Below are 13449 nucleotides of genomic sequence, written 5' to 3' on the forward strand. Positions count from 1 at the left end.
TCTTTCTTTCTTTCTTTCTTTCTTTCTTTCTTTCTTTCTTTCTTTCTCTTTCTTTCTTTCTTTTTCTCTCTCTCTCTCTTTCTCTCTCTCTCTTTCTTTCTTTCTCCTTCCTTCCTTCCTTCCTTCCTTCCTTCCTTCCTTCCTTCCTTCCTTCCTTCCTTCCTTCCTCTCTCTCTCTTTCTCTCTCTCTCTTTCTCTCTTTCTCTCTTTCTCTCTTTCTCTCTTTCTCTCTTTCTCTCTTTCTCTCTTTCTTTCTTTCTTTCTTTCTTTCTTGACAGAGTCTTGCTCTTGTCACCCAGGCTGGAGTGCAGTAGTGTGGTCTTGGTTCCCTGCAACATCTGCCTCCCAGGTTCGAGCGATTCTCCTGCCTCCGCTTCCCAAGTAGCTGAGATTCCAGGCGCCTGCCACCATGCCCAGCTAATTTTTGTGATTTTGGTAGAGATGGGTTTCACCATGTTGGCCAGGCTGGTCTCGAACTCCTGACCTCAGGTGATTCACCCACCTCGGCCTCCGAAAGTGCTGGGATTACAGGTGTCAGCCACCATGCCTGGCCACACCACATTTTCTTTTTTTGAAACGGAGGAGTCTCGCTCTGTCGCCCAGGCTGGAGTGCAGTGGCGCGATCTCGGCTCACTGCAAGCTCCGCCTCCCGGGTTTACGCCATTCTCCTGCCTCGGCCTCCCGCATACCACATTTTCTTTATCCAGTCTATCATTAATGGGAATTTAGGTTGATTCCATGTCTTTGTTATTGTGAATAGTGCTGCAGCGAACATATACATGCGTGTATCTTTATAATGTTAATAGAATAATTCCTATTCCTTTGGGTATATAATCAGTAATGGGATTGCTGTGTCGAATGGCATTTCTCCCTGTAGGTCTTTGAGGACTCGCCACACTGTGGGACCCTGTGGAAGGATCATGCTAGTATTTCAGAAAGATTCCTCTGGCTAAGATAAGGGGATGGGTGAGGCGGAGTGGAGGGGATGAGGCCTCCTCATGAAACTGGGACTGTGAGTTCCGCCTTTTACAGCCCAGAGTGGCTCTTTCTCTCCCTGGTGGGTGATCTTCTGATTTTATTTCAGTAACGACCCTGACTTCTGTATGTTTTGCAGTGTTGTGTATTTGAAGCTTGAATCCAGAAGAGATAAATCAGTAGACCTCAAAAATGAAAGTGCACGGGGCAACTGCAGCCGTGGCTCCAAGAGGAAGCGTTTCTCACCTTGACTTTCTACATCCTTCAGTGGGTCCACCCCTGGAGACAGGATAAAAAACATGGGCATGGCTGGTCCCGATTCTTCAAATGAGGTTGCAAAATCTAGCGCTCTTCCCACCACGTATTTGCTTCCTAACTTCTCTTCAACAAAATCTCTGCCAGAAAAAAAGCACATATATATTTATACATATATAGCAGCCACAAAATGGTAACATTTGAGAAATGGAGGCCTACAGAAGTGAAAGAACATGCTCAAGGTCATGGGCTAGGTAGTTATAGAGCTAGGACTGGCTCCAAGTTCACTGCTTATTAAGTCAACACACAACCTTGGGCTGTTAGTTGCCGAGCTGCTCACCTGGATCTGGGCTCCCCCTGAAGCCCCATCCAGGCAGGCCATCGCTGACTCCCTCTGGGTAGCCTGGTGGCTTCTCACATCACCCCACCCATCAGGACACTGTTAGCGCCCGTGCCTTCAGAAAGCTGGTACGCTAAATCCTCCATATGTTCTCTCCCTGCTATCTCCCACCCTTGCCCAAGATTTAAGGCCCTATGGTACACTATTCTCTCTCTTTTTTTTTTTTTTTTTTGAGATAGATTCTTGCTCTGTCCCCAGGCTGGAGTGCAGTGGCACAATCTCAGCTCACTGCAACCTCTGCCTCCCCGGTTCAAGCAATTCCCCTGCCTCAGCCTCCCTAGTAGCTGGGACTACAGGCACCCGCCACCACACCCAGCTAATTTTTTTTTTTTTTTTTCGTATTTTAGTAGAGACGCGGTTTCACCATGTTGGCCAGGATGGTCTCGATCTCCTGACCTCATGATCCACCCGCCTCGGCCTCCCAAAGTGTTGGGATTACAGGCATGAGCCACCACGCCCGGCCTATTCTCTCATGTTTTATTATTCTCTCTCCTCTCATCTTACTCCACTTACCAGTGTTCCTGTCCAAAGTGTCACATTTTATGCTGAACAAATCTTCATAGCTATAACCACTTATTGAACGTCTGACCCAGCTCCTGGTCTTAACAGAGATTTGCACTCTCCCCTAGGAATACTATTTTCCCTGTAGCCTTCTCGACTGGGCTCATTCTCCTACACCTGCCTTAGGATTGGCACGTGGAATCAGGGTACAGCTCACTGCCCGCTACTGTTTTCAAGCCATTCCTTCCCGACTCTTTTTTTTTTTTTTTTTTTTTCTGAGATGGAGTCTCGCTCTGTTGCCCAGGCTAGAGTGCAGCAGCGTGGTCTTGGCTCACTGCAACCTCCGACTCCCAGGTTCAAGTGATTCTCCTGCCTCAGCCTCCCGAGTAGCTGGCACTACAGGCGCATGCCACTATGCCCAGCTAATTTTTGTATTATTAGTAGAGACGGGGGTTTCACCATGTTGGCCAGGCTGGTCTCGAACCCCTGACCTCGTGATCCACCCGCCTCAGCCTGACAAAGTGCTGGGATGACAGGCATGAGCCACTGTGCCTGGTCCCCTCCCCACTCTTGTGGCTCCTCAGAGGCTGATTTCCCCTGGTTGTGTCACCACTGCCCCTGTACATCAATGTCATCTATTCCCCTTCAGTCACTCTCCTCTTGCACTGACTTTTTCTCTTTCAGTCTGGGTGACATCAACATCCATGTGAACAATCCTGGAGATTCTTAGTGACCTCAGCTCAAGTGATTTTTGTTTCTTCCCCCTTTAGCAACCTAATTCTATGGCCACACGCTCATCGCTGCCATTACTTGGGAACTTGTTAACTGTCAGGAAACATAAATGGGAACATCCCACTCTGACCAAAGTCTTTTATCCTTAGCAATCTAACCTGACTTCACCTATTCTTTGCCCGTACTGGGGCCACTATGAATGGAGGAATTTCAGTATCTTGGCCTCCCTGGTATTTTTCCTTCTTTCTTTTTTTTTCTTTTTTTCTTCTTGAGACGGAGTCTCCCTCTGTTGCCCAGGCTGGAGTGCGGTGGTGCTGTCTCGGCTCACTGCAACCTCTGCCTCCCAGGTTCAAGCAATTCTCCTGTCTCACCTCCTGAGTAGCTGGGACTACAGGAATGTGTCACAACGTCCAGCTAATATTTTTGAATTTTTAGTAGAGACGGGGTTTCACCATGTTGGCCAGGCTGGTCTCAAACTCCTGACCTTAAGTGATCTGCTGCCTTGACCTCCCAAAGTGCTGGGATTACAGGAATGAGCCACCGTGCCCAGGCCCTTCCTGGTATTTTGTTATCATGACCTTACTCTAGTCACTCCTTTCCTATCCAGTATAGAGTCTATGGCCTATAACTTCTTTTTTCTTTTAAAAGTAACTTTATTAACAGGTATAATTGACATACCATAGGATTTTCCCATTTTAAGTATACAATTCAATAACTTTCAGTACATTTACCAAGTTATACAGTCTTTACCATAACCCAGTTTTAGAACATTTACATCACACCAATGAGATTTCTCATGGCTATGGCTATTTAATTTCCCTTTTTCGCGGGTTTCGTACTGAGACGCGATCTCACTCTGTCACCCAGGCTGGAGTGTAGTGGCGTGATCTCAGCTCACTGCAACCTCTGCCTCCTGGGTTCAAGCAATTCCCTGCCTCAGCTTCCTGAGTAGCTGGGATTACAGGTGCCCACCACCATGCCCGGCTAATTTTTGTATTTTCACTAGAGACAGGGTTTTACCATCTTGGCCAGGTTGGTCTTGAACTCCTGACCTTGTGATCCACCTGCCTCGGCCTCCCAAAGTGCTGGGATGACAGGCGTGAGCCACCGCGCCTGGCCTATTTAGTTAATTTCTATTCCCACCCTCTAGCTCCAGGAAACTACTATATACACATGGTTTTGGAGCTCAGCCCTGCTGGTCCGGCTGTCCTGAGGTTGCCCTTGCCCCGTGCCTATGCTGGGCCTTCCACCACCCTGTTTCCTACCGCATGGCGTAGGTCATCCGGTCGGGCCGCATGGCTCTCATCACGCAGAGGCGCTGCAGGGCTGTCTTGTTCTTCCACTCCTGTGGGAGCTTCTCTTTCTCAGGACATTCGGACTCCACAAACTTTTTCCAGCTCTTAGCAGATCCCTCTATGTCCCGATCCAGATTACAGAATTCTTCCATTGATGAAAGTACCTGGGAAATTTCAGAGAATCTGAAAGGCAGTTTCTTCAGAAAGCTGCCATTTACATTATGTTGGGGGATTGAGGGGCAAGATGGTCTTATCTACACAATTCTGTCTCATTTATCCTCTTGTCTAGAACTTTGGATCATCCCCCAGGAAAAATCAAGAAAGAGTAGGAAGAATTTTGGGCAGCTTAGCGAAGTGCCCCAATAGTATGCAAGATTTACCATATAAAATGTTTGGGGTATTATTAGCAGTAGAGACTGAGCCACACTTGCCTGTAAGCGTGTACGTGGAAAAGAGGGACAAGAAGGGGCAATATGGTTATCCTGGTCTTAAGCTTGGACACCTAAAGTTAGTGACTTCTCCCTTTCCTCCTCAAACTCACTGTGCCACCAAACCCTGTCAATTCACCTCTCAAAATGTTTCTAGAATTATTCATGTACTCTGTGTTAACGCCAACTCTTAAAATGTCCATGGGTTGTCTATTTCTATAAGGATTCTGTCCAAATGCATAACTTGGTAGCCAGATCTCTTCATTTGGTGCCTCTCTTCGATCTGTCCAGTAAGCCATGTGTCCTCCTACTCGGTCCCACTCTGAGCATATCTGCCCCCAACCTTGGAAATGTGCCTGACTCATTCCCAACTCATTTCCTTGTTCATACTACTTCCACCATATGTAAAATCCTGTTTTCTTTTCTGCCACATTCTACTTCTTCCTTTTCTTGTGCTGGTCACGATTGTTATATGTTAAGGCTCTACAAGCTGTGAAAGACCAGTTCAAAACCTGCAACCTCCCTCGCATCATCTTTCCTAATGCAGAACATGTAGACCTCCCATCCTTTTGTAAACCACTCAGAGCAGGTTTGTCCAACCCACTGCCCTTGGGCCATATGCAGCCTAGGACGGCTTTGAAGGCGGCCCAACACAAATTCATAAACTTTCATGAAACATTATGAGTTTTTTTGTGATATATATATATATATAGAGATATATATACACATATATATATATACTTTTAGCTCATCAACTGTCATTAGTGTGTTTTTGTTTTGTTTTGTTTTGTTTTTGAGACGGAGTCTTGTTCTGTCGCCCAGGCTGGAATACAGTGGCATGATCTTGGCTCACTGCAAGCTCCCCCTCCCAGATTCAAGCAATTCTCCTGCCTCAGCCTCCTGAGTAGCTGGGACTACAGGTGCACACCACCATGGCTGGCTAACTTTTGTATTTTTAGAAGAGATGGGGTTTCACCATATTGGTCAGACTGGTCTTGAACTCCTGACCTCAGGCAATCCACCCGCTTCGACCTCCCAAAGTGCTAGGATTACAGGTATCAGCCACCATGCCTGGCCCCAGTGTTAATATGTTTTATGTGTGGTCCAAGACAATTCTTCTTCCAGTGTAGCCTAGAGAAGCCAAAAGATTGGACTCCCCTGACTTAGAGCTACTTGCAGAGTTGACATCTTTAATAAGGAGTTTGACTTCATTTTTAGATGTTTGACTGCTGATAGCTTTTAAATCTCATCCTTTCCTCTCCCTTTCTGCCCTGGGCACTGCCTCTTTTGGTGCTGGAGGGAAGTTGTACCAGGCAAGCCCCTGCCCATGCACAGACACCCTTGCCCTGGCCCCACTCCCTAAGCATCATAATACTCAAGGCAGTCTCCTTTTCTGGCACTCTCAAGCCATTTGCAGTCTGCTTGGGAGCTCCTCTGCTCTTCCTAGAAAACCACGTTATCTGAGTAATAAACTTTCTCATACCCTCTTAGTATGTACGTAGCATCATCAGTCTCGATGTTCAAACCATATTTTGGGTGTGTGTGTGTAGGAGGCCTGTTCTATTTCTTTAGAGTGCCTACATCAACATCACTCACTCAGATACTTAATTACCTGCAGTCCTGCCTTCATTACTCAACTGCCTGAATGCCTGCTTTCCCCAATGAAAGCTAGTGAAAAGCTAGACGAGACTTTGTGTCTAAGGCACCTACCACAGTGCCTTGAGTTTTTAGGTACCCAATATCATCTTTTTATTTGGACGAATTCATCCATTCATTCATTCATTCTTTTGACATTCATTCAGTTCCTACTACCTGCCAGATACTGGGGAAGACAATAGGAAAAAATAACAGCAACAAAAAAACACAAGCCTTTCACGGAGTCTGTAGTCCTAGTTTGGGGAGAAAGGAGATGAGGGAGGCCTTGGTAGGTATATAGAATTCTGCTGGGCAGAGACAGAGGTAGAGAGAAGGAAAGGGATTTTTTTTTTTTTTGACGAGGGAAGGATCAAGAAGAGCTAAAGCGGCCGGGCGCGGTGGCTCAAGCCTGTAATCCCAGCACTTTGGGAGGCCGAGACGGGTGGATCACGAGGTCAGGAGATCGAGACCATCCTGGCTAACACGGTGAAACCCCGTCTCTACTAAAAATACAAAAACTAGCCGGGCGAGGTGGCGGGCACCTGTAGTCCCAGCTACTCGGGAGGCTGAGGCAGGAGAATGGCGTAAACCCGGGAGGCGGAGCTTGCAGTGAGCTGAGATCCGGCCACTGCACTCCAGTCCGGGCGACAGAGCGAGACTCCGCCTCAAAAAAAAAAAAGAAGAGCTAAAGCATGGAGGCGGGAGAGTGTAGCGCCTGATAGGAAGCAGCATGATTGCTGCAGAGGAGTCTTTTGCCTTACCACTGATAGGAACAGCTGGAGAAGGACAGAGGCATGTGACCGGGGCTTGCGGAGGCTTTTGTCCCGTGAAAATGAACACACGTCCTGGCTTTACATATTCCTTTACATGGGCTCTGTGGCTTCCCAGTTTCACCCTGATTGCTTACAGCAGGGAGTGATCCTTCATTGGTACGGGTAAGTCATGTGGAGTGGAGCAGGAGGCACCGGGGGGACTGGAATTCTGGCCCCAGCACCACCACTTTTGAGCCAATGGACTTGGAACCTGTTTTAAAACCCTTGTGAGTTTTTTTTTCATTTGGAAAATGAGGCCAAGTCATGTGGTCTGCCACTTTCACACTGTAATGTAGATACAAGTGCTTTGAAGGCTACAAAGCTCTCCCTTTGCCTTCCTTGGGGGCTCATGTGGCTATTGAATTGCAACTGCTGGTTTACTTGTCTGTTACTCCCACAGGACTGTGAGCTCCCTGCGGGCAAGAACTTTTGTAGGCTTCTTTGTCGCCTCAGACCTAGCAGGGTGCTGCTGGCACTTAGGAAATGCTCAGTTAATAAGACTTGACATCTGCCTGGCCAGCAGGAGGGCTCCTGACAGGCTGAGAAAGCTGCAGCTGCTGTAATTATTTCTCTCTGTGCTGAAGAGCTGATTTTCATCTTCTTCCAGGCAGCCACTCCCCCCCTCTTCCCAGTTTGCATCATTATTAACCCTTCTGCAGTCCTGCAACCCCCTCTGGCGTCTCCACAAAATTGAGCAAATTACACTGTGATCAGTGCTCCCAGCTGCCAGGGCTGGATCTGAAACACACTTTCTTGAAGCTCTAGATTGAATACAATTGCAACATTTAATCTTCCAAATGAGGAAAAGGGATTTCTAGCCTTCTAATAAGCTAAATGGGAATGACTAATTAACCTAATTACTTTGGACTGTGTAGCAAAATACAACTGAGCTAAATTGGCAACCAGAGTGGTAGTGAGGGGCCTTTTCAAAGGCTAACAAAGGCCTTCATCGCAGATGAGATTTTCTAATGAACAACAGAACATGCCCATTACCTGAAAGTTCTGCATTTGATAGGACCTAAAAAACCCTTACAAAGGACATTAATAAAAGCAGTATTTTATCACAAAGATTTCATTCATTACCTGCTTATTAGTTCTTCTGGGGAAACAAGGCAATCAGTCTTCCTCATGAGACAGAATGCTTAAATTTTTTTTTTTTTTTAAATCATGTCCTATTCAATTATACTTATTTTGTTTCTTTAGGCTAAAACCCAGCCAAACACTTAAAAAGAGCCTTCATCAAAGGCTTTGGCAATGAGTCCTACATAATGTACTGTGTTTCACCTGCTCACATCCTGTGCTGTGCTTGAGTTGGATGGGTCTGGACTTTGCTGCTCTTCCTAACAAATTCATATAGAGAGATAAAGCTTCTCTAGTTGGCAAAAGCCTTTGAACAGCCAGATGAGCTTCGCCCACAAAACAAAACAAAAAAGCAAAGCGAAGCAAGGCAAAGCGAACCAAACAATCTATTTTGTGAAAGGAGGAACGAAATGAAATTGTACGTAGGTTTTGGGTGGAGCTTTGTAAAATGAAAGCACTGAAGAGTGCTTGCGAATCATTTATTCCTTGTAACTTTTGCAGCAGAGGGCTTTGTGGGGTAATATAAAGAGGGGCAACTGGACTTGGTCCAATTGCACAACTCACAGTTCCTGAAAGTTTTTCCTTCTTTGGACAAATTCTATGTGGTACAATCCACATCAATGACAACATGTAGACACCAGATAGCTGGGTGATTAATCATCATAATTGTTGTGGGGTGAATTGTGTCCCCCCAAAATATATAGTGAAGAAATTTGGAAATAGGGTCTTTGGAGATGTAATCAAGTCACAATGAAGTCACTAGTGTGGACCCTAATCTAATATGACTGGTGGCCTTATAAGAAGCAGAAAGGACCAGGCGCAGTGGCTCATGCCTGTAATCCCAGCACTTTGGGAGTCCGAGGCAGGCGGATCATGACGTCAAGAGATCAAGACCAACATAGTGAAACTCCATTTCTCTTAAAAATACAAAAATTAGTTGGGCGTGGTGGCACACGCCTGTAATCCCAGCTACTTGGGAGGCTGAGGCAGGAGAATCGCTTGAACCCGGGAGGCAGAGGTTGCAATGAGCCAAGATCTCACCACTGCACTCCAGCCCGGTGACAGAGCAAGACTCTGTCTCAAAAAAAAAAAAAAAAAAGAAGCAGAAAGGCAGAGACTCACAGAGGGAAGACAGCCACGTGAAGATGTGAACATGGAGGCAGACCCTGGAGTTATGCCGCCACAAAGCAAAAGATACCAGGGGCTGCCAGAAGCTGGAAGAGGCAAGGAAACATCCTTCCCTAGAGCCTCTGGAGGGAGCATGGCCCCGCCGACACCTTAATTTCAGCTTTCAGCCTCCACGACTGTGAGAGAACAGATTTCTGTTGTTTTAAGCCACACCATTTGTAGTACTTTGTTAGAACACCTCTAGGGAACAAACACAGCAACCATAACCAATCAGCTTCCATTGGTTTGGCATTTACTCTGTATCTTACGTAGCCTTGTGAGAAAGTTATTACGATGACCATTTTGTAGATGAGGAAACCAAGGCTCAGAGGAATAAGATAACATGTCAGAGGGCACACGCACAAACTTGAATTTGAATCCAGGGATGTCTGACTCCAGAGCCTGTGTTAATTAGTTCCTCTCCATCATTGCTCCAGTTCTGCAAAGGCATTCATTCAAAACTGCTTTAGAGAACTATCTTATTTTCCATAAAGGCATCAGACTACGAGAAATTGTTCTCTAGCTCTGGGCCATAGTGTCCTACAAGGTAGCCACTGACCATGAGTGACTCCCAAGTACTTGAAATGTGGCTGGTGGGACTGAGAGACTGAAGTTTTACTTGCATTTAATTTTAATGGTCTTAAAATTCAAGTGTAGAAAATAGGACTTGTTTTATTAATTGGAAACTTCTAAAGATTGTTGGAACAACTTGGGTATATGAATCAACCATTTTAACTCTAAATTTTATGAAATCTCAATACAAATGTTTTGGATGAAAATTTGGCATCTGAATTGAGATGAGCTATAAGTTTAAAAAATATTCAGCAGATTTCAAAGCCTTCGTATAAAAATACAAAATATCTCAGTAATAATTTTATAACAACTGCATATTGAGATAATATTTTGGCTGTATTGGCTTAAAGAAAATATCTTGCTAAAATTAATTTTATCCATTTTTTTTTTTTTTTTTTGAGACGGAGTTATGCTTTTGTCACCCAGGCTGGAGCACAATGGTGCGATCTTAGCTTACTGCAACCTCTGCCTCCCAGGTTCAATCAATTCTCCAGCCTCAGCCTCCCAAGTAGCTGGGATTACAGCATGCGCCACCACACCTGGCTAATTTTGTACTTTTAGTAGAGACAGGGTTTCACCATGTTGGCCAGGCTGGTCTTAAACTCCTGACCTCAGGTGATCTGCCCGCCTTGGCCTCCCAAAGTGCTGGGACTATAGACGTGAGCCATCATGCCTGGTCAATTTTATCCATTTTTAAAAGCATTTTTTAATGCAGCTATAGAAAATTTAAAATTACTTAAGTGGTTTGCATTATATTTCTTTTGTACAGTGCTACTATAAAGTGTGTGTATTCATTTGCATCTTATGCAGCCCAGGAAAATGAATGGTTTCCACTTCTCTGCATTTATTGTAATCATTCTCAGGCATTTTGTAACTTTGTAATTTGGGTTTCTGTCGCGAATGGAGTTCCCCCTTATTTTTTCCCTAGGATATTATTTCCCTTCTCATTCACCAGATTGGGCCCAGAATGACAAATAAAAATAAATAAAAATCAAATTACAACTTTATTATTTAGATCAGAGATTGGCAAACTACAGCTTGCAGGCCCAATCTGGCCCACCACCTGTTTTTGTCAATAAAGTTTTATTGGAACTCAGCCATGTCCATTCATTTACATACTGTGTATGGCTTTGGCAGAGTTGAGTAGCTGCTACAGAGTCTGGCCTGCGAAGTCTAAGTGGCCCTCATAATTGTTATGGAGTGAACTGTGTCCCTCCAAAGTAAAATATATACTGAAGAACTAACCTCCCAGACTTGTGAATGTGAACTTATTTGGAAATAGGGTCTTTGTAGATGTAATCAAGTTAAGATGGAGTCACTAGTGTGGGCCCTAATCCAATATAACTGGTGTCCTTATAAGAAGCAGAGAGACAGAGACTCGCGAGGGAAGACAGCCATGTGACGATGGGAAGATGGTGACATTTACTAAGTGGCCTTTTGCAGAAAAAGTGAGGCAATTCTTGATTTAGGTACAGTCCTAAAGTTGGTTAAAACAATATAGGCTCTGAAAAAGAAGTTAGAAAACTATCTTCGAGCAATGGTAGCATTAATGGAATGAGCCTAGAATTTCCTGAGATGACTCCCTTGAAGGGGACAGCAGGTATATAAATAATTAAGTCCTAGGTTTTAGTTATAAAGTAAAACTACTTGGATGGATATCGAGGGAATCATGCTAAATGAGCACACCAATCCCACATGGTTATATGCTGTATAATTCCATTTATGTAACATCCTTGAGATGACAGAAAATTATACAAATGGAGAACAGATTCATGGTTGGTAGCTATTGGGAACTGGGTAAGGGAAGATGTTGTTGTGGTTATAGAAGGCCAACATGAGAGGTCCTTGTAATGACAGAATTTTCTGGATTGTATCAATGACAATTTCCCAGATGTGTTCTTGTACTATAGTATTGCAAGATGTTACCGTTGTGGAAAACTGGGTACAAGGGATATCTCTGTATTATTTCTTAAAATTGCATATGAATCATGGTCGCAAACCATGTTAATTAAAAAAAAGGGAAAGAAAGTCAATCATATGACTTTACTCTTATACTTCTTTGTGCTGCTAAACATCTATAAAATGCAATAAACACGGGAGATCATAAACAAGATTCATCTTATGCAGATGTTATTCCTCACATGGCGCTGACGCCTGTCATGGGTGCTCATTCAACTGCCCGCAGGGAGTGCAGGCCTGGACTCCGGAGCCAGCTGGCGTTGCCTCACCCAGCATTCCCTGCCAGGCATGGTGTCAGGATCTGTGAATTGCAGGCATAGTACCTACTCAAAGAACCTTATAGTTTGTGATCTTGTCAACACTCATAGAATCACAGCTAAACTAAGCTCATAACATGGAATGAAAATAGGCTCTGCCATTAGGCAGGCCAAAATTTGTGTCCTGGGCTTCTAGTAAGCGTGGGACCTGTTTCCTCGTGTGTTAAACGGGAACAAATAATACCTCTTGCCCAGGTGGATATGAGAATTAAATAAGGTAACGCATTTGCAAGGCACTCAATGTATAAGAGCTGTTATTAATTGCTGAGCATCCCAGGCTGAAATGCTTTCCTGCTTTGAGTCTGAGTTAGGATTCAGATGCCTGAATACAGCCCTGGCACCTGCTGTTTTATGGAAATGCTGTGGCAGCCTCTCCACATCAAGCCCAGGGACTCACCAAGGAGCCCATGTTCCAGACTTATGCCCTGGTAGGTGAAAAGCAGCTCAGCTGACTCAGGGGAGCTCATGGGAACTTCCTGTTTCCTCACACCCTGGAGGCAGAGCTCTCATACACCAGCACACACCTGCTTCTTCTCTGCAGGCCCAGGAAAGATGAGCTTGCTGTGGGGACGCAAGGAACGGGATGTGCCCATGTTTAACACAGCTCCGTGCTTGAACTCCAAAAGAGAGCCCCGCTGACTTCATGGGGACCAGTGTCAGAGGTAAACTCTGAGAGATGACAGCTTGGCTTTTTTCTAGGGGTCAATACTCACCTTGACAGCTCCCCACGCCTGATGTGAGAGGAACTCCACGGGGCTGGCAGTGCCTGTCTGCACTGGAGATCGAAGAAGGAAATCCAACTCCGCTGCATTGACTTCTCGGTTCCTGAGGAGAATCTGCAACGTGGAGAAATGACACTGCATTTCTTTAGCTTGTAGCCAGAGTCCTAGAAACCTTAGGGGTTGTTACTCAGTATAATTATTACTGCCTCTAATACTAGAGTTTGTCCATCAATTTTGGTTGTTTAGTGAGGGTAGAGTGGAAGGAAGTGCATATTCACACACGTTACTTCCGTGTCTATCTATTTTCACCCTAAACATCGGAGTGACTTAACTGCACGCGGTGAGTGACTATATCTTGGTTAATAAGCATTTATTACATATCAATCATAAATGCCATGGAGTATGTTTCTGCAATCTAATTGAGCAGATGACACATACAAATGACATGATCTGAGGAGAACGTCAAAGTGACATATGAATATATGGCAGCTGGAAATGCAGATAGGAATCCATAATGCTAAAGGAGTTACAGAAGAGAGGAGTTACCAGCAAGTGAAGGGCAGGAAGAAACTAATTTGACTACACTTTCTATAAGTAG

General features: G+C 44.9%; 1 protein-coding gene across 1 annotated transcript in view; it reads right to left on the reverse strand.

Moving 5' to 3' along the window:
- The window catches only part of LOC113222267 (dynein heavy chain 9, axonemal-like), a 136432-nt gene that overhangs the window by 91181 nt on the left and 31802 nt on the right, over positions 1-13449 (reverse strand). The window contains exons 2-4 of the mRNA XM_031934295.1: positions 12843-13023; positions 4129-4322; positions 1222-1370 (exon numbers count right to left, since the gene is read on the reverse strand). Of these exons, the coding sequence (XP_031790155.1) occupies positions 1222-1370; positions 4129-4322; positions 12843-13023 (524 nt within the window). The remainder of the gene's footprint in view (positions 1-1221; positions 1371-4128; positions 4323-12842; positions 13024-13449) is intronic.

The sequence above is a fragment of the Piliocolobus tephrosceles genome, chromosome 16 (genome assembly GCF_002776525.5).
Source record: "Piliocolobus tephrosceles isolate RC106 chromosome 16, ASM277652v3, whole genome shotgun sequence".
Classification (NCBI taxonomy): Eukaryota; Metazoa; Chordata; class Mammalia; order Primates; family Cercopithecidae; genus Piliocolobus; species Piliocolobus tephrosceles.